We start from the raw sequence: 26,843 nt of genomic DNA on the forward strand, positions 1-26,843 counted from the left end.
AGCCATGGGGCCAGACAACATACACCCCAGAGTACTCAGAGAGTTAAAAGACACCTTGGCGAAACCACTATCAACACTCTTCAATCTCTCCCTTAGCAAAGGAAAAGTCCCGCTAGACTGGAAAACAGCTAATGTAACTCCACAAAAAAGGAAGTAGGATGGAAGCTACGAACTACAGACCAGTGAGTCTCACATCAATAGTAAGCAAACTAATGGAAACTCTAATCAAACACCAATTGGATGCGGTCCTTAACGAGGGGAATCTGCGAGATCCCCGTCAACATGGGTTTACAAAGGGGAGGTCCTGTCAATCCAACCTGATCAGCTTCTTTGACTGGGTGACGAGGAAGCTGGATATTGGGGAGTCCTTGGACGTCGTGTACTTAGATTTCAGCAAAGCATTCAATAGCGTACCACACCGCAGGTTGTTGAGCAAGATGAGCTCTATAGGTTTGGGAGATACCTTGACTACATGGGTGGGGGACTGGCTAGGAGGTAGACTTCAGAGGGTGGTGGTGAATGGCTCCCCCTCCGAAACGACAGAGGTGTTAAGTGGAGTGCCGCAGGGCTCGGTCTTGGGCCCAATCTTGTTCAACATATTCATAAGGGACTTGGCTGAAGGGCTTCAGGGTAAATTAACGTTATTCGCCGATGATGCCAAATTATGCAATATAGTGGACAAGAACACAACCTGACAACAAATCCAAGACCGATAGTATGGCACACGACCTCCTCCTACTGGAGAATTGGTCCAGGACCTGGCAACTAAACTTCAATGCCAAAAAATGCAAGGTCATGCACCTTGGCAACAAAAATCCATTACACTCTTAATGGTGAGATCCTAGAGAGAACTGTAGCGGAACGAGACTTAGGGGTAATCATCAGTGAGGACATGAAGACTGCAACTCAGGTGGAGAAAGCTTCATCTAAAGCCAGACAAATCATGGGTTGCATACGAAGGAGTTTCGTTAGCCGTAAGCCCGAAGTCATAATGCCATTATATAGGTCCATGGTGAGACCCCATCTGGAATACTGTGTACAATTCTGGAGACCACATTACCGCAAAGATGTGCTGAGACTTGAGTCGGTCCAGCGAATGGCCACACGGATGGTCACGGGGCTCAGGGATCTCCCATATGAGGAACGGCTGAATAAACTGCAGCTCTACTCCCTTGAGGAACGCAGGGAGAGGGGGGACATGATCGAGACATTCAAGTACCTCACGCGCCGTATCGAGGTGGGGGAGGATATCTTCTTCTTCAAGGAACCCATGTCAACACGAGGGCATCCATGGAAAATCAGGGGAGGGACATTACATGGCGACACCAGGAAATTCTTCTTCACCGAGAGGGTGGTGGATCGATGGAATGGTCTTCCGAGGCAGGTGATTGAGGCCAGCAGTGTGCCTGATTTTAAAGCTAAATGGGATCGAAAGGTGGGATCTCTTCGCAAAGGGAGGTAGGGGAGGGTCATTGATGTGGGCAGACTTGATGGGCCTTGGCCCTTATCTGCCGTCACCTTCTATGTTTCTATGTTCTCAGCCAGACCACTCAATCCGCCTTCCCAACAACCTCGGCGGCCCTGTCAGCAACAGCACCATGCCCAGGCTCGTTCTCAGTCCAACCAACCCAACAAGCCTCTTCAACCTGCAAAACCTTCTCAGCCCTTTTGACTCTTCTCTCCAGGGCATAGCCAGTCTTCCACCTTCATTGCCTCTTCCACATCCAATCGGAGGCCGTCTCCACATTTTCTTCAGCCGTTGGGAGGTCATCACATCGGACCAGTGGGTCCTCAACATCATCCGCCACGGCTACTCTCTCAACTTCCAGACTCTTCCACCAGACAACCCTCCCGTAGAGTCTGCTTCTCACTCCTCCCAAACCCCCCTCCTCCTGAGGGAGGTCCAATCCCTCCTTCTTCTCAATGCCATCGAAGAAGTGCCTCCGGAACAAAGGGGTCAGGGATTCTACTCCCGCTACTTCCTGGTTCCCAAGAAGACGGGAGACCTCCGTCCCATTCTCGATCTCCGGGACCTCAACAAGTATCTCGTCAAGGAGAAATTCAGAATGCTCTCCCTTGCCACGCTTTACCCTCTTCTTTCTCAACACGACTGGCTATGTTCCCTGGACCTCAAGGAGGCCTACACTCACATCCCAATCAATCCGAACTCACGTCGCTACCTGCGGTTTCAGGTACAACACCGCCACTATCAGTACAAAGTACTACCCTTTGGCCTCGCTTCATCGCCCAGGGTATTCACCAAGTGCCTTATTGTGGTGGCGGCCTTCCTCAGGTCTCACAACCTCCAAGTGTTCCCCTACTTGGACGATTGGTTGGTGAAAGCACCTACATCTCCACTTGTGCTACAAGCCACTCATCACACCATCTCCCTCCTCCATCTCCTGGGGTTCGAGATCAACTACCCCAAGTCGCATCTGCTTCCTACCCAGCGACTTCAATTCATTGGAGCAGTTCTCGACACCACTCTAATGAGGGCGTTTCTCCCCTCCGACCGTCAACGGACACTGCTCCACCTCTGTCGTCAGGTGCTACTCCGTCACTCCATCCCGGCTCATCAGATGATGGTCCTCCTGGGCCACATGGCCTCGACGGTCCATGTGCTTCCTCTGGCGCGGCTCCACCTCAGGACACCTCAATGGACTCTTGCAGACCAATGGTCACAGACCACGGATCTTCTTTCTCAACCCATCTCTGTGACATCGTCTCTTCAGCAATCTCTGCAATGGTGGTTGAACTCCTCAAATCTTTCCAGGGGGTCTTCTTTTTCATCTGCCCCCTCACTCCATGACCATCACCACGGATGCCTCCCCCTATGCATGGGGAGCTCACCTGGGAGATCTACGCACCCAGGGACTCTGGACCCCGCAAGAGCGTCTACATCACATCAATTTCCTTGAACTCAGAGCCATGTTCTATGCTCTCAAGGCCTTCCAGCACCTTCTCTGTCCTCAGGTTCTTCTCCTGTGCACAGACAATCAAGTCGCCATGTACTACATAAACAAGCAAGGCGGCACCGGTTCTCGCCTCCTTTGTCAGGAGGCTCTCCGCATCTGGACCTGGGCCTCAGCCCGCAATCTCTTCCTCAAGGCTGTCTATATCCAGGGCGAACAGAACTCCCTGGCCGACAATCTCAGCCACTCCTTCAACCTCACGAGTGGACTCTAGACCCTACCACACTCCACTCCATTTTTGCTCGCTGGGGCACTCTGCAAGTGGACCTCTTTGCAGCACCTCACAACCATCAGCTGCCCCAGTTCTGTTCCAGACTCTTCTCTCATCATCGTCTGACCCCGGATGCATTCCTGCTCGACTGGACGGATCGGTTCCTCTACGCTTTTCCTCCCCTACCTCTGATGTTGCGGACGTTATCCAAACTCCGCAGGGACAGGGCCACCATGATTCTCATCGCTCCTCGGTGGCCTGGCCAACACTGGTTTTCCCTCCTGCTTCAGCTCAGCTCCAGGGAGCCCATTCCTCTTCCTGTGTTTCCTACTCTACTTACACAACAACGTCAGTCTCTACTGCATCCCAATCTGTCTTCGCTCCACCTGACAGCTTGGTTTCTCTCGGGCTGACCTCCCCAGGAAATCTGTCTCAGCCTGTCCGTGTCATTTTAGACGCCTCCAGGAAACCGACCACCCTCCAATGTTACCATCAGAAGTGGACCAGGTTCTCCTCTTGGTGTCTGCAGCGTCATCACGATCCCACCTCTTTGCAGGTGGAAACGATACTAGACTATTTGCTCTCTCTATCCGATGCTGGCCTCAAGTCTACCTCAATCAGAGTCCACCTCAGTGCCATCACTGCGTTTCATGAGCCTATCCTCGGGAAACCTCTCACGGTTCATCCACTGGTCTCCCGATTCATGAGAGGCCTCTTCAATGTCAAACCACCTCTGAAACCTCCTCCTGTTGTCTGGGACCTGAATGTGGTTTTATCAGCCCTCATGAAACCACCTTTTGAGCCTCTTGCCACAACTTCGCTCAAACTTCTCACATGGAAGGTGCTTTTCCTCATTGCCATCACATCTGCCAGGAGGGTTAGTGAGTTGCATGCACTGGTCGCAGATCCACCGTTCACTGTTTTTCACCATGACAAGGTGGTTCTGCGTACCCATCCTAAATTCCTTCCCAAGGTGGTCTCAGCTTTTCACCTCAACCAGTCCATTGTGTTGCCTGTCTTTTTCCCGAAACCTCATTCACATCCTGGGGAACAGGCGTTACACACTCTAGATTGCAAGCGTGCCATGGCCTACTATCTTGACCGTACCAGGGCTCACCGCTTGTCCCCTCAGCTCTTCCTGACCTTCGATCCTAACCGTCTAGGTCGTCCTGTCTCTAAACGGACGCTGTCCAACTGGCTTGCTGCCTGCATCGCGTTCTGTTATGCTCGGGCCGGTCTGTCACTGGAAGGTGCTGTCACGGCCCACCGGGTCAGAGCCATGGCTGCTTCTGTTGCTTTCCTCCGTTCAACACCCATTGAGGAAATCTGCAAGGCTGCCACCTGGTCCTCAGTTCACACGTTCACTACTCACTACTGCCTGGATGCTTTCTCCAGACGGGATGGGCACTTCGGCCAATCTGTTCTACAGAATTTATTTTCCTAATGGCCAACCATCCCACCTCCCTCTCTGCTTGCTTGGAGGTCACCCATGCGTAAAGAATATGCTGCCTGCTTGTCCTGGGATAAAGCACAGTTACTTACCGTAACAGGTGTTATCCAGGGACAGCAGGCAGATATTCTTACGTCCCACCCTCCTCCCCGGGTTGGCTTCTTAGCTGGCTTATCCTAACTGGGGACCACGCACTCCTCCGTCGGGCGGGAAGGCACTCGCGCACGCGCGGTGCGGCCAACTAGAACTTTCTAGTTAAAAAGGTCCGTACCGAGGGCTCCGTCGGTGACGTCACCCATGCGTAAAGAATATCTGCCTGCTGTCCCTGGATAACACCTGTTACGGTAAGTAACTGTGCTTTACAGATAGAGAAAGCAATTAGCATAGTTCTAGTTTCAACTGTAAATGATAAAAATTTCTCTTAAATTAATGTGTACTATGTTTGTGCTATTCAATGATTGCTTTTAAGTCTCATATCATGTGTGTTATTTGTAATGTAATCTGCTCAGATTTGGAGAGAGCACAGAATAAAATTGTTTATAACTTTTAAAACTCCAAGCAACTTATGGAGTAACAAAGGTTCCTTTTTAAGTAATTTCCCTGCTACTGTTGGATGACTTTTTGCTCAAGAGTAATAGAATGTTTAAGTTTTCAATATATAATGGAAATGCATTTTATTTTTATTTGTTTTTGTTTTTTTATTTATTTATATTCTTAGGTCCCAAAACCAAAGACTAAATCAGTAAAAGGGGATGACAACAACCAGGATTTATTTGAAATGCTAGCCTTTGATCGTCAAAGCCAAGCAGGTAACATTACAAAATCATATACTTCTAAAAGTGTCAAACATTTTAAAAAATGATGGTTCTGTCAAGCACTTAATTGCTCAAATTTTAAACAATTTACACCAAAAGAGGATTTCAAGACAGTGGCTACCACATGTTAGGCTTTGAGTTGTTTGTGGTTTTTTTTTTTAATAATGCCTACATTTGGCTTGATTAAGGATTTTTTTTTCCTCCTACACTCGGCTGTCTTTCAAGTTTCAAGTTTATTAAAAATTTGTTATCCCGCCTTTTTAAATAACAAAGTGGCTTTACAATAATAAAAAACAGAAAGCAGGGTGGTGTGGAGGGGGGATCGAGATACTGGATAGGAGGGTAGTTGGGAAAAGAAAGGGAGAGCTGGTGCACCCTGGGGTGTTGGGGAAGGAGGGAGCGATGCTGGATGAAAGGGTAGTTGAGAGAAGGGTAGATCTGTGGATGGAGACGAAAAAAAGGGAAGATGCCAGACCTCTGGGAGAGGGAAGGGAAACGGAAGGGGAGGACAGAGATGGAAGATGGATGGTTAGCACGGAGAAAGAAGGAAACGACAAATGGAAAGGAGACCCTGGCAAGCGAGTTATCAGAAGACAACCAGAGCCTGGGACCAACATGATTTGAATAATGACCAGACAACAAAAGTTGGAAAAAATTTTATTTTCTGTTTTGTGATTACAATATGTCAGATTTGAAATGTGTATCCTGCCAGAGCTGGTGTTAGACCGTGAACATGAGCTAGGATTTAATAGAGAGAAGAAAAGTCTTTTTTGTTTGTTTATTTTATTTACACCACAGCGCTAGTATGGCTAGGAGAAGGCAAAGGGGGTGAAGAGGCTATAAAATAAATCCACCAGGATATTTGAAAAAACACACAATTGGGCAGGAAAATCGAATCGAAAATTCGATTCAATAGGCTGACTCAAATCAAAATTTTTTTCCTGAATTGGGCAGCACTACTGTCCACCATATTTCTTTCTCTCTCTCATTCCCTAACTTGCTGCAAAAGAAGTGGGGAAAGAGAGTTTTCTTTATTCTTAATGTTTTTGCTTGTTGTCCTGGGCTTCCTGGAAGAGAGTCTGGATAAGAGACAGAACATACATTCCCTCAATGTCCAGGTAGCTGTTATCACCTGTAACTGGGGTAAGTGAATAGTAGGTCCTTGGCAGCACATTTTACTGTATTATGACCCCTTAGGGACATTATGCAAGTTCCCTCCCTCCAGAGAGAGTACAAGCTCCATGGATCTCCTTATAGATTGAGGACATCAAATCAGTGGTTTTCTCCTTTGATCTGGTAGTAGGGAAGCATAAAACCATACATCTGATCTGGAGAGAGTTGAAGAAAGCAACTTAGCAGCTAAGATCTAATTTCTTCATGTTTTTTTTTAATTCCTCTGGTAAACTGGGTGAATATAAAGAAGTGAAAGTTATAAAATGAATTATAAAATATATAAAAACTATGGAAGGGTAATGGCAGGTGTGTGTTGCTTTGGGGTTTTCTACCTCTTCATTCCAAAGTATGTGTTCTCAATCTAGACTTGACTATACATTGTAGTGTAAACATTTAAATAAATAAATGAATAAATAAATAGGATCTCTTAGAGAATTGTTTTCCTTAGTCATAACATAAAGAAAAGTAATTTTTGAGTAAAGATCCTTACCAGAATTTAGAGATTTCCATAATGAACTAAAAAGTCAGGCTCCAAAATGGTTACAGTTTTTTTAGCTTGTTTGCTGTATAAAATGCTTACAATATACTAACTTGATAATGCTTACTGAACAAAATGGTCTCCACTATTTTGAGAAAAATATGTATAAATATTATTGTTTTTTTTTTTAATTTCTTTATTCAGTTTTGCATATCACAAGTGCATCAGAAAAAGTCATATGATCTTATAAATACACACTTGATTTTCCTTCATGTAACACTTTAAGTACAACATATACTATTGTTTTTTACTTTTATTTCTTTTTTCTTCTATAATAGGACACATGCTGCTTAACCTTAGCCTTGGCAAGCAAGATTTCTTTAAGGAAGTAGTAGAAACATTTGCAAACAAAAGTGGGCAGAATGACTTACTTGATGCTCTATGTGAGAGCCAGGAGTCAATGGAATGGTCTTTTCTGAGCAGTGATGATATCAGGAATGTTGATACTCGGACACTGGAGGTAGCTGAACTAATTAGATATGATAATGGTAAGAGACTTTAATGAAAACATGTGGTATCCCTGGTTTTCAATTTATTTTATATAAATATATTGATATTAATTTAATATTAAATAAACAGTAGTAGTGGCTTTTCCTAAAAAAATGTTCATACATTCTGGCAAATAGGTTTTAAGCGGATTAAATTTTTTAAAAAATAAATAAATAAAAGTGGATTACAATATGGTATTACATTTTGGGAACTGGGATCGGATGTAACTGGTGTGCATGGCAAATACTGTTTTGTATGTGCTTTATGATGCTGCAGAAAACTCTAAATAAATGCATGAGTGTGTTTGATTCCAGATCAACCCCATGCTTGAGAGAGAGTATGTACAAATCTTAGTTGAAACCAACTTAATTGTCTGTCTTTACATTATAAATTTGTTTAGGAAGTCTAATTTCCTTGACAATTTGTGTATGAATGTTATAGTGCCATTGAAGAAATTCTGATGGCACAGTTGGCAGCATTGAAGAATATATGCCTACTTTCTCCAGCCAGATTATTTAAGGCCCCTCCTATGGGAGGGTCCTTAGGTGTATGGGCTAATCAGAGCCTTAGGCCCCTCCCCGCTGCATCCCAGGATGCGCCGGAGAGAGGAAGGCCTGCCATTTTAAAAAGGTAAGGGGTGGGGGGGTCGTCGGAGGCATGGGGGGGAGGTGTAGGAGGCATTGCTTGGCAGCGGAAGGGAGTGGCCATCTCTTCCCTGTTGAGGGTGTCATGGGCAGTGTTGCTTGGTGGCAGGAGTAGGCATCTCTCCCCTTGTCAGGCAGGGGGCATTGCTTGGCAGCAGGAGGAAGTGGGCATCTCTCCCACAGTCTGGGGGGTCATTGCTCGGTGGCGGGAGAGAATGGGCATCCCTTCTACCAATCTTTGATTTGGTAGGTTGGTATTTTTTGTGCATGATTTCTGCGCATGTGTCTCATCACTATCACCAGCGATGGGCACATGCAAATTTAGCAAACCTTCGCTACTCTCCGCCAACCTCATTTGCATGAGTGTTTTTTGGAGAATGACTTGCTTTTTTGAAATCACTGCATTAGTGGCCCATTAGTTTTTTACACAAAGTTTTGAGAATCTGCCTCACAGAGACCTAACAACCCAGGAGAGAACAAGGAAAAACAGGTGTCCTTCAGTTGGGCCCAAAATGTTTTGTAAGAAAGCTCCAACGAAAGGCCAAGAAGTAGCTGTAACTCTTCTCAAAAATATGCAACAGATACTGCTTTGGTCTCCAGGTGGTTGCATCCCAATAACGAAATCCTACACCTTACATCATCAACTTGTATCTCCCATTCCTTCTGAAGTTCCAGATAAGGTCCCTTGGTCTATGCAAGGTACTGCTCCTAACCCTCTGAAGCAGATACCAACTACTTCAACAAAGTAACAGAACAAATTCAAATAAGAAAGTTTCACCAACCACTGGAGATGTAGACAAATCTGCAGAGCTCCTAGCAGCTCTGTGGATACCCAGGGCTGCTTCATCCAAAGCAGCATCTAAAGCTACAGTAGAAGGAAGGTGTGGAAAACTCTGCTCCTCCTCCTTTCTCCGTCTCAGTTAATAATACTGTTATTGTACCAGTCTCCTCTGCTCGCAATCTTAGTGGTCTTTTATTCTGACCTCTCATTTTCTATGCATATCCAACAAACTGGTAAGACCTGTCACTTCTATCTCTTCAATATCACCAAAATTCACCCCTTCCTCTCTCAGCACACTATCCGGACCCTTGTCCAAGCTCTCGTAACCTCACGCATAGATTACTGCAATCTACTCCTAACTGGTATCCCGCAGTGTTGCCTCTCCCCCTTGCATTCTGTGCAAAACTCTGCTACACAACTCATCTTCTACCAACCTCACAACGTCACTTCACTGTCTCCCTATCTGCCATTGCATACAGTTCAAGTTCAAGTTTTATTGGGATTTATTATCTACGCAATATCATATATTTCAATGCGTATAACAATTGTTTTTAAAATAACAATTAACAAATTGGGAGGACAAAACAAGATAATATAGACAAATTTTGGCATTCTATTACAAACTTGTACAAAAGGCAAAAGGGGTAAACTACAAATTTTTTTAAGAAAAGAAAAACATTTAAGGAAAAAAACACATATGGAGGGGTCATGGAAAACATATATGGTAGGATCTCAAATCCAAGATATAAAGTGAAATAAAGAGTATTTTGGCGACCTACACATAACACTCATTAAAAACTGGGATTTAATATTTGTAGGTAATATTTTCTGTATATTGAAAAGCGTCCTTGAACTGTTTTCATTCTGCTGCCCCTCAATATCTTTCCTCACTTCTCTCTCCTTATATACCTCCCAGAGAACTCTGTTCCTTAGTTAAGAAACTCTTAGCGTTACCCTTCTCCACCACTACCAATTCCAGACTTCCTCCTGCTGCCAAGCAATGCCACCCCCCTGCAGCGGGAGAGATGCCCACTCCCTTTTGCTGCCAAGCAACCCCCCCCCCCATGATACCTTCTCTCCCTCTTCCAAGCAGTGCCCCCACGACCCCCCCCCAACCCCTGCAGTGGGAGAGATGCCCACTCTCCCGCCACCAAGCAATGCCCCCCATGATACCCCCCTCAGCGGGAGAGATGCCAAGCATCTCTTTCACTGCCGGGGTGTGTGGGGGTGTTGCTTGGGGCGGGGGGTTAGCAGTGTCTCCTTCCAATCTTAAATTTGGGTTTTGTATAGGTTTTTTATTTTAATTTGCTTGGGGGGGTGGAGAGGTCTGAGCTGTCAAAATTTACTTTCCTGATCTGAAAGTAAGGCAACGACAGTTGAGACCTGTCGGCAAATTTTGGCCACAAATGTGGTACAGCAAGTTTAGAGAATCTCTCAGTGATTTATAGAGAATTGTTCGGAGTGATCATTTTAATATTAATGACCTCGTTGTACTACATTTGCATGGCAGTATTGGTGACTGCTAGAAAACTCGGAAAAGGTAAGCCATTTTGATAATCTGCCACTAAAATACATATATTCTAAACTGGCTGGAATTGGTTTAGCGAGCACGTTAAAGGCAGATTTTAGATTTGAGAATATGCACCTGTGTGTGAGGAGTCTGTCGGGATAGCCACATTAACAGGATTATATGTATTCTGTAGTTTCTCATATTTCTATATTTGAATTTCCTTCCTTTCTTTTCCTATTACATCGATGTAGTTCCTTTCTGCTAATACTAAATTTTCAACTACTTTGATATATAAATGGGAATAAGTGATAATGATTTCAAGGCTTGGCACACTGGGCATATTGGAGCTGCAATCATTGGGGGGGATCCCTTTTTTTTATCTTTCTTTATAAGTTTCAACTTTGACGATCTTTACAAGTCAAAAAAGAAAAAAATACAATGTAAAATGAAAATAGAATTCCAAATTATTTAAGAGGTATCAGCTTATTACAAAGTATAGTTAGTCCACAATATATCTCTCGGGGAGGTAGCTATGGATAAACTGAATTAAACCTAGGTAATTTAATCAAGAGGAACTAAAATGGGGACCTGAGTGCACATGAACTAATCTTTGCTAAGCTTGAAGACAGCAAAACTCATATAGAAGGTACTGATTGCTCTCTATCTGAAATAAGCTTAGACAGCTGCTGCGGTTCAAAGAATACATATCTATTACCTTTATATGTCAAAACGCATTTACAGGGATATCTAAGTGCAAAAGTTGCCCCTAATTGAACTGCCTGGAGTCTCAAAATGAGAAATTGTTTCCTTCTCTTCTGGGTAGAACGAGAAACATCTGGATGCATTCTTATATTAGTCAAAAAGGGAACATCTTTATGTTTGAAAAACATCTTAAGCATCCATTCCCTATCAGAATCAATAGCAAACTGAACCATTAATGTTGCTGAGACAAACCTCAGTATCCGACCTCTCCAAGAAATTAGTCAGGTCCAGATTATCAGCAGAAACATTCTGCTGGTTGGACTTTTGCAATCTAGCTTCCATTGGAAGGTAATATATTTTAGATAGAGGTGGGTATGAGGTTTCCGGAACTTTCAGAATTTCAGAACATTGCCAGAGCAGATATAGGTAGAACTTTAGGAAAATTAAGTGCTCTGAGATTACATCTCCTAATAGAGTTTTCCATCATTTCTTGTTTAAAATGCAAGCTAGCACTGTCCTTGGCCCAAGTTAGAGCTTGAACTTCCAAACTTTTTATTCTAGTATCAGTCACTTGATTTACTCTTCAAACTCGTTACCTTGGTTTTAAGTTCCAGGTTCTCTGAAAGTACAGTGGTACACCGAGTAGACAGTTGCTGGATTTGGTTACCAAGAGAAGTTTGCATATTCGAAATAGCATCCCAAATGGATTCCATTGTAAAGACCCTGTGCCTCTTTAAGGGAACAATCCCTGCACCAGAGTTCCCTAAAGTTCCCAGTGCATCTGAACCTGCTTCAGCTGTATGGAAATCTAAATGAGTTAGCTATGATCCTCTTGTCGCTGGCTGCTCAGATGTTAATTGCTCCTCCTGCCCTCTCTCGGAGCCAGTCGTCCTGCTCTGAGGGGCCAGCAAGAGGGTACTCCGGGCCGTGGCATCCAGAAACGACGCACCGGGACAGCTAGGCGGACTTCGTTCTTCGGAGGACAGAGTGACATCCTCAAAGGAAGGATCATGCGCCTCGTGCTGCGATCAACAAAGGCATCCATCGGGCCCGTTGACGGAGCAGATTCGTCCGGGAAAACCCCAATTTTGGACTTTCTCTTCACCATCCGAAAGGAAAAAAGTTCCCATCAACAGCACGGTGGCATCTCTGCTGAAGCCTCAGGATGCCATCATGAGTAAGCTCCACCCCCCTGGGGGATCCCATTTTATAGGGCATTCGTAAGCCTACAAAAGATTTTCCAGTCTATTGGTTCATCTGGTCTTTCATCTTGGTGAAATGAGGTGCACCAGAGTTGGTAGGGCTGTGACTAAGCCTTAACCATTGGAGATCTAAAGGGACATGTCTACTGCTGAGAGGAAGGGTGGGCAGGCACACATATTTTGGCTTCGGTTCCAGCCAAAGCCAAGATGCAAATTTTGACTGCGGTTTTGGTTAAAGCAGGAACTAAAATAATCAGTTTTGATCTACCTCTATTGTACAACGGATGCTTAGAATTTATTCATTCAGATTTATTAATTGCTCTCCTTAAAATCCGAAAGCGATTTTATAGTAGAAAATATCCAACCCACTACAAAATCAGTAGAGAGAGGTTATTTATTTTCTTAAGGGTCCCACAGCAACAAGAGGACATCCGCTGAAACTTTTTTTTAATTATTTATTTATTGAAATTTTACATAATTCACAAGTAAAACAGAAAAGAAACAAATTAACTCACAATTTCTACTATCAGGAAAATTTCATTCTTTCTTAGACCACTAACTCTGGAGGGAGAGGAGATGAATATATTGAAGAGATAACAAACATAAGTAATAACTATATTCTTGAAAGGCTTAACAGTCTTTAACCCCCTCTTTTCTTCCTACTCTTAAACATTCCGGGTAGCAAGATTCTTTAAATCTAAAAAGGTGCGTAGCTGTTCTGGTGAATAGTAGACATATTTAACACCTTGGTATTTAATTAAACATTTGCATTGATATGCTAATAAGAATGTAGCTCCAAGGGTCAAAGTCTCTACTCTCATTGCTAAGAATAGTTTTCTTCGGTCCTGCATTGTTCTCGTGACGTCTGGAAAAATCCATACTTTCTTTCCAAGAAACATTTGTTGAGGATTTCAGAAATATAAACGCATAATTGCATTCATATCTTGTTCGAAAACAAAAGATATGAACATTGTGGCTCTCTCTGTAGATTCGGAAAGTGTAGTTTCTAATAGTTCAGTAACATTTAAAGCGTCTATTGTCAAACGTTCCTCTACACCTGGGTCGGTTCCTTCAATTTTCTTTTTCGGCAAATAGTAAATTCTGTTAAGTGGAGGTATATGTTCAGGGGAAAACTTTAATACTTCAATTAAATACCTTTTCCACATATCTATAGGTGTAACCCCCAAGGCCTTCGGAAAGTTCAAAAGACGCAAATTCAGTCTTCAGTTGTAATTTTCTATTTGTTCAATTTTTTTACTCAAAATTATTCTTTCCTTTATCAAATTATTGGTTATAGCTTGAATATTTACCACATTGTCCTTAACCTCTTTTATCTCCGTTGAAAATTCATCTTTAGTTTTCTCCAAGGATTTCCCCAAAGCGTCCACAGTACTTACAAGAGTTGTCAGGTCACGTGAAGATCTGGCTACCTGGATGTTTAGTCTCTCGAGAGAATCCCAAATCTTCTCGAGGGTAATCGCCTCCGATTTAGATGTTTCAGAGCCAGTAACAATACTGGCTCTCACTTCCCCCTGCTCTCCTCCTACTCTCGCGATTCCGAGCCCCTGAAACGGGGTCTCCCCAGCGTTCACTTCCGCAGAGGAAGCCTCCATTCGGGCCGCGAGTTGAGCAGGGTGCGGGGGCAGAGCAGGCTCCGGAGGGGAGAGAGAAACCTCCTGCCCGAAATCCCCAGCCGCTCTTCCGGCCGGAGAGAGCCCGAGACTACCTCCTGGAGTTACGGGGCCAAACGAAGCTGCAGTGAAGTCTAGGATAGAACGCTGAACGGGGTTGGACGTCCGGGCCACAGAGGGCTCAGCTCGGACGCTACCCTTCCGTTTAGAATGAGGCATCACAGAGTAAGTAAAGAAACTGTCCCGGACCGCTGGTGTAATCGCAAGCTTCACGCTGCCGCCATCTTAACTCCTCCCCCACATCCGCTGAAACTTAAGGGGGGAAGATTTCATGGTGACATCAGGAAATACTTCTTCACTGAAAGGGTGATTGATTGATGGAATGGTCTTCCATGCCAAGTGGTCGAGGCCAGTAGTGTGCTCAACTTCAAGAGACGATGGGACAAACAGATGGGGTTGCTACAGAGTTAGGCTTAAAAGGTAGATTCTCAAGGGAGGGAGGGTTCTTGAGTTGGCAGACTTGTTGGGCCGCCGACCATTTTCTGCCATCATACTCTATGTTTCTATATCATGATATACTGTGATTGCACTAAGGTAGACCTACACTGATGTGGTACAGAATTTTGATAGGTTAAGCAGGTACTGCAAGAAAGATATGAGAATAGATCTAATCCTTGAAGCTAAATTCAAGAATAAAATCTGTTCTGCTGAAAACTGTATAACCCCTCTGTTGAAAAGCTTTATATATGCAATGAGTTTGCTTTTCGATATGGAAGTTGGAATGTAGCAACTGATTGTAATGTATACATAAATTCTGTTGCAAAAGCAGGATTCTGTATTGAAGCTGTTGTCTTCCTTTAGTCATGAATTTTGCATAAGGGTGTCACTTGTATCTTTCAAATCCTCCCCTTCACCAGTAGAGAATAGCTCCCTCTTCAGTTTTTCCTTGTGCAAGTGAACTGAGAAGGTGTGTTCTTCTGCTCTGCTTCCTTTTTATTTTGGGGTCTTTGATTGCCGGTTCTTTTTTCCTGTGTGGCTTTGCTACCTTTAGGTCCCCTTCTTGGGCTTACTCCACTGGGGAAAGGACACAGACCCGCGAGAGATGGCTGCTTCTCTGCTGCTCGCAGACCATCAAAAGCTTGGGGTCCATTCCCCTGAGAGCTTGCTCACCTGATTTTATCAGAAGCTTGAACATAGGCTGTGGAGTCCCTGTGTAACAACCCTTTTGGGTATCGGGGTGTCAGCTCCCTATCTCCCTCTGACACACTGCATGGATTTTTGGGTTTTGGAGTCCTTGGTCAGAGTCGTCCTGATCAGCAGCCAGAAGATTTCCTGTGTTGGATTTGTTTCCAGACAGTCTCTGAAGCAGAAATATATTACCTACTGGTAGATCCGAGGGTTTCTAGGGTTAGAGTTTGTTTCCTCCACTTCTAAAACATCTTTTCCATCATTTTTTGCATTTCAGCAAAGCTTCCACGAGCTGTTTTTGGCGTGATTTTACTGGTAGCAACCATCTTAGATTTTTATTTATCTTTTTTCTAGGGCTTTCCTCTGTCTCAAAACCTTTTGTGTCCATGGATCATCTAGAATAGATTCTGCCCCTGTTTCATGTCTTTCTTGCCAGACAAGTAGCCGTATTCCACTGCTGCTGGGCGTGGGAAGAATGGGCAGGAGCTTTGGACTCAGCATCCTTAGAGTCCTCCAGGCAGAAGAACCCCAAAAAGCCCAGAAAATGGAGAAGAGATCCCATTCAGTGGCAACACACAATGAGAGTGCGAAACGAAAGTGTGTGGAGATCCAACTACCCCAGTCAGGGATCGTTAGGACCATCTGTACAAGAGTTTTTAGATTGTTGGTCTCTTGTGGAAAGCCTAATTGAGGGGCCTGGAGAGTGCTGCGCAGCCTGTGAGCGCACAGCACTGGTACAGGGAGAGTTTTGTCCACAGCAAGCTTCCCTGCCTTGGATCAAGCTGGCTCCAAGCGTCAGTGACCACTCTGAGCAGGACTGGAAGTCCCTTTCCATGTCTTTATTATCTCAAAGATCCACTGCGTCCTTGGATGATTTAGTATCCCTTTCTGGGGCTGGAGGTCAGGAGGTTGTGGTTGTTATTTATCAGGGTGACAATCCAAGTTTCAAGTTTATTAAAAAAAATTTTATACCGCTTATTCAAATTTCTAAGCGGTGTACAATAATAAAAAGAAATATCTTTAAAAAGAACAAAACAATTGGAATTAAAAAAATTAGCTTAGTAGACACATACAAAAACATATATACTAACTGCACACAATTGGGAAAGAAGAATGGAACTACAATATTTGAGAAAAGGCACACTTAGGGAAGAAACAATAGGTAAGGATAGAGGCTGTAGTTGATTTAGTCCTGAAAAAGACAGTTTTATCCAAAAGCATCTTCAAATAGGAATATTTTTAGTTTTGCTTTAAATTGCTTTGTCGTGGATTCAATTTGTAAATGATTAGGCAGTGAATTCCAAAGAGAGGGTGCGGTGACAGCGAAGTTATTGGATCTCAGCGTATTAATTAGTTTTAATGATGGTACGACGAGAAGATTTTGTGATATGGAACGAAGAGATTTAGTGAGATAATAGGGAATTAGGAGTCTATCAATAAACTCTGGTTGATTGTTTGAGCGAGTTGTAAAAGTTAAAAGTAGAATTTTGTAACTAACTCTGTGTTCGACGGGCAGCCAATGTGCATTGATTTGAAGAGGAGAAACATGGAAACATGGTCATATTTCTTTGCGCCATAAATGATGTGGATTGCAGTATTTTGTATTATCTGAAGGCGTCTTATTTCCTTTTTCGCAATGCCCTTATAAAGGGCATTACAATAATCTATACAAGAAATTGCCAAAGAATGGATTAGTGTATTCAGAGATGATGGGTCTAATAGTTTGGAAAGGGAACGTATCATTCTAAGGCGGTGGAAACATTTCTGGACCACCACTGTTTCACATGTCATTTTGGATACTTTCTGTAAATTAAAGTTAGACTCTCCACCGCCCTCCACTTCGCAGTGTTCCATTATGAGCAGTACAAATGCACAAAATATCTTATTTCCAGCACATAAGGACATACCTCGTTAGTCACTGACCAACTTATGATTTTAATTTAATCTGGACTCATTTAAAATCTAAAATGCATCAAAGGATAAAAAAAAACATCTCACAAGGGGTCATATTAATCCAGAGGAATATTGGTCACAATATGAATTACGAGCGGAGATAGGAGAAGGGTTGGTTTTTGGGATCACTGGATGAAAACAAGCACATACATTTTAGATAAAATTGCCCCTAAACAAAATAGTAAAAGTTGCTCAAATAAATATAATAAATGGTTTGACACTGAACTTTTAAAAATGAAACAATTAGTAAGACGATTGGAAAGGATCTGGATAAAAATGGGAAAATCGTCAGACCGGAACTGGAGATCCAACATAAAAATCTACAAACAATTGATAAAAGAAAAACGTAAAGCATTGTACTCATCCAAAATTATCTCGCCCAATACTAGCTTGAAAGGAATCAATACAAAAGAACTGTTCAACTTAGTTACAAATCTATTTGACACCAGACGCTACACTCAATTCATGCATAATATTAAACTACCTTCAGCAAATGATCTAGCACAACATTTTGTTTCAAAAATTAAAAACTTAAGAAATAACTGTTCGACAGATGACATATATGAACATCAAATAGTTAACATACAAGGAAATGAAATACCAGTGGATATGATTTGGAATTCCTTTCAAGATTTAGAATGGAATAATTATATCAAATTATATAACACATACAGAAATATGAAAGCTGCTCCATTAGACTTTAAACTAACTTTGTTGAATTATTTGTCCGATAATTTAAAAAATAGAAAATTCCTTACTACTAATGGTCACATTATAATAACCCCAATTCCAAAAAATCAGAAAGAATCATTAGCATTAGTAACCAACTATAGACCAGTAGCATCCATTCCATTTTTTGTAAAAATCATGGAAGGATTGGTACATACCCAATTGATGGAATATCTTGATCAGTTCTCTCTTTTACATGAAACTCAATCTGGTTTTAGACCTTTGTTTAGCACCGAGACAATAAATGCGGCCATCTTGGATAATTTACGTTTCTTGTTTAGTAGGGGCCTTAATGCCCTAATTATGCAATTTGATATGAGTTCTGCTTTTGACTAAGTGGACCATGGGAAATTGTTACAATGCTTAGATGTAATTGGTATCAGAGGAGAGGTGTTAGACTGGTTCCGAGGTTTCCTTATGTCCCGCACCTATCAAGTACGTTTTAATTACAATCTTTCTGATACCTGGAGTAATTCATCTGGCGTTCCGCAGGGGTAACCATTATCCCCATTGCTTTTCAATATTTACATGTCGTCATTAGATGCGCAATTGACCCAGCTGGGGATAAAATTATTTAGTTACGCAGATGACTTTACGATCATTATCCCATTCGCTACCTTTCTCTCTGAAGTTACTCCTAAGGCAACAGTACTCAATTTGATGGAACAATGGATAACTGAATTTAGACTGAAGCTTAATTCAGAAAAAACAAAATTCTTTGTAGCTTCGTCACACCCACTTGATACTAAAACATCACTGTGCATCAATAAACTTAGTTACCCTCTTCAATCTACTATGAAGGTTTTGGGTGTAATACTGGACCAGGGCCTAACCATGAAAGACCAGGTGGACTGTTTGGTTAGAAAGGGTTTTTTAACTCTCTGGAAGCTTCGGTCCATATTTTGATGCTTCATCATTTAGAATTTTGGTACAATTCCTTATACTGAGCCAACTTGATTACTGTAATATCGCTTATCTGGCAATTTCCCAGAAGAATATGCAGCAATTACAACTGGTGCGAAATGCAGGGGTCAGGCTGATTTTTAGGTTGAAGAGGTTCGACCATGTAACTCCTTCCTACCGACTCCTGCATTGGTTGCCGATGGAGACACGTGTGAAGTTTAAGTTTGGATGTTTTTGCTTTAAGGTACTATTTGCTTTGGGCCCCTAAATATATAACTGACCTTTTCTCTTTCTCAACCAATAGACATAAGAGAAGCTCACACTTGAATTTTGTTTCTCCACCAGTTAGAGAATGTAAATTTAAAAGACATCATCAACATCTTTTCTCACATCAGGCAGCATTATGGGGTAAAGATCTGGAACAATTACTTATGCTTGCTAATACTTATGGGAAATTTAGGAGACACCTAAAAACATATCTGTTCCTGAAGTACCTAGGTAGCTGATTTGTACAATCTTTCCCACAATAAATGATCTCTAGAGCTGTTAGTCACTAGTTTTTAACTTTGTTAGTTCTACTCAATTTGTAGCATTTTTAATCATTGTACTTCACAGTCCTGCAGTATATAAACTGTTGTTATTATTGTATGCAGATTTGATGCAACTACAAAGAGGTAGGTATCTCAAGTTGCCAGTTCATCCGGGACTTCAGTCAGAGCCTAGTTCCCATGGAGATTCCAGAGCACTTTGATCTTACAGTATAGCTCTTTAGTACTCAGCCCTAGAGAATGACATGGTGACACCCGCGGGTAGACACGGGTATCCCGCCGAAACAGGAACAAAAAAAACCTAGTTGCCGCGGGTACAGGGACAAGGCCATTCACCACCCTGTGGAGTGGTGAATGACCATATCCCTGCAGTTAATTGAGGGAACGCACACAAAATACTTCTCCGATTGCACGGTCCAGCAGCCCCCTCCCTCCTTCCTCCCAATTGTGCAGTCCAGCAGTCTCCTTCCTCCCAATCCCCGTGGTCCGGGCATCTCCCTCCTTCCCTTCCCCTTACTTTTGATGGCAATTTTTATTTTTCTCTCAACAAGCAGCCGGAGCCTTTTCTGAAGTCATGTGCGGCTGCCTGAAACTTCTCCTCTGACACAACCGGAAACAGGAAGTAGCATCAGAGGAGAAGTTTTTCACAGCCGCATGCAACTTCAGAAAAGGCTCTAGCTGCTTGTTGAGAGAAAAATAAAAATCGCCAGCAAAGGTAAGGGGGAGGGAGATGTTTGGACCGCGATGAACAGTAGGGAGGAAAGGGGCTGCTGGACCTTGCAAAGGGTGCTGAAGAGAAGTAGAGAGAAAGGTTGTGTGTGAGAAGAACAGACACTGAAGGGAAATGGGGGAGAGTGGGGAGAAGATGCTGAAGGAAAATGGATAGGAGACAGTGGAACAAACGCTGAAGGGAACTGGATGGAAGGAGGGGATAAAGAAAAAAAGACACATGCTGGATTGGGGAGACATACCAGATCTGAGGGGAGGAAGGGAGGAGAGAGATGCTAAAAACCACATGGGGGAGGAAAGGAAAGATGGAAGGGAAGAGGGGAGAGATGCCAGACTATGGGGGGAGCGGAGGGAAGAAGATGGGTGCCAGACCAATGGGGGTGGGTGGAGGGAGTGATGGTAGAGAGAGGCACAGTAACAGAGCAGATACCGTATGGAAGAGGCAGAGAGAAGGCAGACAGTGGATGGAAGGAATAGAATGACAAGAAGGTAAGGAAAGCAGAAAACAGACAACAAAGGTAGAAAAAAATTTCTATTTCTTTTCTTTTTTTTACTCTAGGATAAAGTAATATAAACATTTATAAACAAAGCCCTGCCAGCTGAAGATCTCTTTCTCTATTTCGGCAGCTATAACTTTGATTTATAAAATGACAGTTGTACAGAATATTGTTTCTTTTTATACTTTAATAAAATAAGTTCAGTATAAAACTATTCGAGGCTTGTGTGGATGGGATCAGATGGTTTGCGGGGACGGGGCAGAAACAGGGACAAATCTTTTCCTCAAGTCATTCTCTACTCAGCCCTAACTTGAAAGGGTTACTCGGAGGTAGTCATTGCATCTCTCCTTAGAGGAAAGAAGCCTTTGACGTTTGCGACTTATACAAAAACCTGGAAGGCTTTTCAGCTCTTTTGCTCTAAGGAACAGGTAGAGCCTTGTTGAGCACCACTTCCAGTGCTCCTGGAATTTTTGCAAGCTAGACTTGAAAAAGGCCTGGTGGTTGCATCTCTCAAAGTAGAGGTGGCAGGTTTGTCATGCTTACGGGCTCAGGAAGACAAGCAGTCACTGGCATCTCATCCAGGGAGCACTCAGATTGCATCCTCCATTGCATTGACCCTTCCTGTTATGGGACCTTGGTATTGTTCTGAAGGGCTTCTCAGGCCCCGTACGAGCTTCTGTAAAATGCATCTCTTTTGTACCTTACAGCCATGACAATATTTTTGGTGGCCAAAGTCTCAGTGAGGCGAATCTTGGAATTACAGGCTCTCTCATGCAGAGAACCTTACCTCCAGTTTACAGAGACCTTTTTCTCTCTGTGAACAGTACCTTCCTTTCTACTGAAGGTGGTCTGCGCTTTTCACATATATCTGGAGATTCTTTTGCCTGTTTTTCATCCTATGGGTTTGGCTAAACAGGACAGGGTTTTGCAGAGGCCGGATGTTTGAAGAGTCCTACTTCATTATCTGGAGAATACCAATGATTCCCATTTCTCCAACTATCTCTTTGTGCTGACAAGCCAATCAAAAGACGAGGCAGACCAGCCTCCAAAGCTTCAGTTGCCAGATGGATTTGCTTGCAATTCTTCTTCCTATAGTGCTTCGGCAAACAGCCATCTATCTCTTATCACAGCACAGAGAAAGGTAGGGGAGGGTCATTGGGGTGGGCAGACTAGATGGGCCATGGCCGTTATCTGCCGTCTATTTCTATGTTTCTACCTAATGGTCAGAGTCCCGGGCTGTTCCACCTGATGAAATCTGTAGAATAGCTACTTAGTGTACTCTCCATACCAGATTCTACAGGATGGATGTGATGTTTCGAGAGGATACCACATTTGGGTCATCAGTGATGTGAGCAGGTTCATCTGTCTCTCCCTAGATGTCTTGCATTGTATTGGTACATCAGCTTCAGTACAAAATCCTATGTCTTTGCAACAGAATGAAAGATTTGGTTTTTACTTTGGTAATCTTCTTTCTGTTATAAGACATAAGATTATGTATGGCCCGCTCTGTGCAGACTTAGTTTGCCTGTATACTTCCTCGGACATTGCTTGTATCCGTAGCTGTCGTTTAGATGAGCTTAAAAAAATAAAACAGGTGTTAGAGCAATACTAGTTTTGTTTGAACCTTGGGGTTTCTTATGTGATAATGCTTATTGCACAGAGCAGGTTGGTTTCTGGATGCTCGCAATTTATGAGTTCATGTTAATTATTGTTAAAACAGAAATGTATGCTGTATCTGAGGAAGTTCCCCTTCTCCTTCTACTCTTTTCTTCTTTTTCATTGGAGTTCTATTGCTTTGGTAGTACTGAAGAGGGAGCAATTCTCCACTGCTAAAGGAGAGGAATTAAAAGATATGAGTTTGTGACTAAAGGAGGACAACAGTTTAAATACAGAATCCTTTCTTATAACAGAAAGAAGATTACCGAGGTAAAACATCTAATCTTTCCATCTGACTGGTTAAATGGCTTTGAATATCAGCCCCCTGGTTATAGGGAAGAACCTTAAATGGTTCTGCTTTCTGATACTACTATTGTTTTTTTTTTATTTTTTTTATTTTTTTTATCATTTTACACAAAAAGTTCCCAAGCATTATATCTTGTACAGTAAGATTGTATCCTAATACATATATAATAAGAAGAAACATATAACATATTTTCTTACACTTAAGCAATCTATAGTCCCCAATCTTGAATCCAAGATTTTCAAAGAGTGACTTACAAATTAAAAAGAAAATAACAATAACAAGCTAATCAAAATGGCTGAAAATCAAAGGGAGTTTTCTAATCATGAGTCAGTTATTATTCCAGTTGTTCTTTCTTTCTCAAGACGTTTCAAAGCCACAAAATTTGTTAGGTGCATTGGATCAAAGAAAACATATTTATCTACACCATGAAGAACAATACATTTACAGGGAAATCTAAGAAAAAACTTTCCCCCCACTGAAATTACTCCTGGTTTTAACAATAAGAACTGCCTTCTCCGTTTTTGAGTCTCTTTGGTAACATCAGGAAAAATCTGTACTTTTTGTCCCAGGAACTCTTTAGTTCTATTTTTAAAGAACAACTTCATAATCCAATTCTTATCTGGTGCTAAAGCAACTGTAGCTAACAATGTTGCTGATGTGACCAAATCCTTTGTAGAAGATTCCAATAAAATGGAGATATCCAATTGTGATTCCTGCTGATCTTGATTACCCAATTGCTGTTCCATTTTTCTAACAGGCAAATAATATACTTGGGAAAAGGGCGGAATTAATTCCTCAGAAACTGAAAGAACTTCCAAAAAGTATTTCTTTAACATTTCCCTAGGTGTCATAGATAAGACCCTGGGGAAATTTAGGAATCTTAAATTATTGGCTCGCTGGCCATTTTCAATCATTTCCAGTTTCCGCCTAATATTCACACAATCTTTAACCACTGTTTCTTGCACTTGTTTAACCTCAGTTATTTCAAATTCATTTTTTTCCAACTTTGTTTTAGTTAAAGTCATATCCACTTGTATTTTATTTAATTCTTGTTCTTGTTTGCATATTGTCTTTTCCATTTCTCTAATTTGTGGAGTCAAAGTATTTCCCAGTTTTATTACTAGGTCCCAAAGAGACTCCATAGTAATTTCAGTGGGTTTTTTTACCACAAAGGAACCATTCTCACCTTCCAAAGATGTAGTTTGTTTGTCTTGTTTTTCCTCCTCTCTCTTCTCCGATGTTCCCAGCGCTTCTGTATCTCTCCCTGGACTCAAAAAGTCCTGGGGGATATCTATCTCCAAACTCACCGATGAAAGAGCCTCCTGGATAGCAGACCCTATCTCTCCGGACAGGTCTGGTTCCCGTGGTGAGCTGGTGCGCTGCGGCTGAGGAGGCGTCTCTTTCATCAGGGCTGAGCGTAACCTCCAGCCCAGGGATCTCTCTAGTGACGTCACTCTGCGTCGCCGGTTCCAACGGGCGGCTCCCTGATGCCGTTAACCCCCTCTGAAGCCGATTCAGCATTTGCTCGATGGTGATAGTCGGGGGATTTTCAGAGCGCCGCGAGGCTCCTGCAGCACTTCTCCCTCCCCTTTTCGGCATAAGGAATAGTCACTCAGCCAAGCTGAAGAAACTAAAAGGTAAATTTCGATTTTCCTCGAGCCTCTGATGAACGCTTCCGAAGTTCAGCCACTCGCGGCCATCTTGGATCACTACTATTGTAAAAGGTGCTCTGAAATCTTTTGGGGGAATTCTTCCCCCAAAACTCAAACAATAAACCTCTGTCCTGTAAGTTTCCAATATTGGCGTGTTCTCCCCTTTTAGTATAAACCAGTAGCTCTCAAACCTGATCAAGGAGACACCCCAGCCCAGTGTCTCGCAAACTTTTTTGAGCCGGGGCACACTAAACTTAGTGTCCCCAGCTCAAGACACCCGGAAGTGTGCTGGCGTCAGCGTGATAATATCATGCGCATGCATGACGTCAGGGCGTTGCTGTCAGCACATGCGCAAAGGCCCTTCAAACAGGCCTTGCGCAGAAAGACCTGCACTGGAGAGAAGGTCGGCAGAAAGGCCCACACTGGAGAGAAGGGCCAGCATAGAGAAGAGGTGCTGGTGTTGGGAGATTGCTTACAGGACGCGCCTCTCTTCATGAGGAACATTCTGTAGACCAGGAGTGCCCACACTTTTTGGGCTTGCAAGCTTCTTTTAAAATGGCCAAGTCAAAATGATCTACCAACAATAAATTTTAAAAGAAACACAAAGCACACTGTACGCAGAAAAAATGTTAATTATCATTTATATTCCGGGTTTTTATCAAAGAGGTCAAGGCAGATGACTCTATGCACTGTCACCTCAGTAACAACCATACAAAAATAGACAAATATATCCCCTTCCCTTTTTGTTAAACCACAATAGCAGTTTTTAGCGCAGGGAGCTGCGGTGAATGCCCTGCGCTGCTCTCAACGCTTATAAGCTCCCTGCGCTAAAAAACGCTATTGCAGTTTAGTAAAAGGAGGGCCATAGTGCAAAATATAGACAGCAGATATAAATTCTCAAAATGGACAGATTTTGATCACTAAATTGAAAACAAAATCATTTTTCCTACCTTTGTTGTCTGGTGATTTCATGAGTCTCTGGTTGCACTTTCTTCTTCTGACTGTGCATCCAATCTTTCTTCTCTTCTTTCAGCCTGTATGCTTCCTCTCCTCCAGACCTTATTCCTTTCCCCAACTTTTCTTCCTCTCTCCCTGCCCTTTCTTTCTCCCTACCTCCCTTTCTTTTTTTCTTTCTTTATGCCCCTTTCTTTCTTTCTGTTTCTCTTCTTTCCTTCTGTCCCCCTACCTGCCCCCTTTCTTTCTTTCTTTCTTTCTTTCTGTTTCTCTTCTTTCCTTCTGTCTCCCTACCTGCCCCCTTTCTTTCTTTCTTTCTTTCTTTCTTTCTTCTTTCTTTCTTTCTTCTTTCTTTCTTTCTTCTTTCTTCTTCTTTCTTTCTTTCTTCTTCTTTCTTTCTTTCTTTCTTTCTTCTTTCTTTCTTTCTTTCTTCTTTCTTTCTTTCTTTCTTTCTTCTTCTTTCTTTCTTCTTTCTTTCTTCTTCCTTCTTTCTTCTTCCTTCTTTCTTCTTCCTTCTTTCTTTCTTCTTCCTTCTTTCTTCTTCCTTCTTTCTTTCTTCTTCCTTCTTTCTTCTTCCTTCTTTCTTCTTCCTTCTTTCTTTCTTCTTCTTTCTTTCTTCTTCCTTCTTTCTTCTTCCTTCCTTCTTTCTTCTTCCTTCTTTCTTCTTCCTTCTTTCTTTCTTCTTCCTTCTTTCTTCTTCCTTCTTTCTTTCTTCTTCCTTCTTTCTTCTTCCTTCTTTCTTTCTTCTTCCTTCTTTCTTCTTCCTTCTTTCTTTCTTCTTCCTTCTTTCTTCTTCCTTCTTTCTTCTTCCTTCTTTCTTTCTTCCTTCTTTCTTTCTTCCTTCTTTCTTTCTTCCTTCTTTCTTCTTTCTTCCTTCCTTCTTTCTTTCTTTCTTTCTTCCTTCTTTCTTTCTTTCTTCTTTCTTTCTTCTTCCTTCTTTCTTTCTTCTTTCCTTCTTTCTTTCTTCTTCCTTCTTTCTTTCTTCTTCCTTCTTTCTTTCTTCTTTCCTTCTTTCTTTCTTCTTCCTTCTTTCTTCTTCCTTCTTTCTTCTTCCTTCTTTCTTTCTTCTTCCTTCTTTCTTCTTCCTTCTTTCTTTCCTTCTTTCCTTCTTCTTTCCTTCTTTCTTCCTTCTTTCTTCTTCTTCCTTCTTTCTTTCTTCCTTTCTTTCTTTCTTCCTTCTTTCTTTCTTCTTCCTTCTTTCTTTCTTCCTTCTTTCTTTCTTCTTCCTTCTTTCTTTCTTCTTCCTTCTTTCTTCTTCCTTCCTTCTTTCTTCTTCCTTCTTTCTTCTTCCTTCTTTCTTCTTCCTTCTTTCTTTCCTTCTTCCTTCCTTCTTTCTTTCTTCCTTCCTTCTTTCTTCTTCTTCCTTCTTTCTTCTTCTTTCTTCTTCTTCCTTCTTTCTTTCTTTCTTCCTTCTTTCTTTCTTCTTCCTTCTTTCTTTCTTCTTCCTTCTTTCTTTCTTCTTCCTTCTTTCTTCTTCCTTCTTTCTTTCTTCTTCCTTCTTTCTTTCCTTCTTCCTTCTTTCTTTCCTTCTTCCTTCCTTCTTTCTTCTTCCTTCCTTCTTTCTTCCTTCTTTCTTTCTTCTTCCTTCTTTCTTTCTTCTTCCTTCTTT

General features: G+C 42.3%; 1 protein-coding gene across 4 annotated transcripts in view; it reads left to right on the plus strand.

Moving 5' to 3' along the window:
- LOC117362460 (E3 SUMO-protein ligase RanBP2-like) overlaps positions 1–26,843 on the plus strand; it is a 353,806-nt gene that overhangs the window by 86,882 nt on the left and 240,081 nt on the right. For all 4 annotated transcript variants that reach the window (XM_033948861.1, XM_033948860.1, XM_033948862.1 and 1 more), the window contains exons 8-9: positions 5,352–5,442; positions 7,438–7,647. In XM_033948861.1, the coding sequence (XP_033804752.1) occupies positions 5,352–5,442; positions 7,438–7,647 (301 nt within the window). The remainder of the gene's footprint in view (positions 1–5,351; positions 5,443–7,437; positions 7,648–26,843) is intronic.

The sequence above is a fragment of the Geotrypetes seraphini genome, chromosome 6, assembly GCF_902459505.1.
Source record: "Geotrypetes seraphini chromosome 6, aGeoSer1.1, whole genome shotgun sequence".
NCBI classification, from domain to species: domain Eukaryota; kingdom Metazoa; phylum Chordata; class Amphibia; order Gymnophiona; family Dermophiidae; genus Geotrypetes; species Geotrypetes seraphini.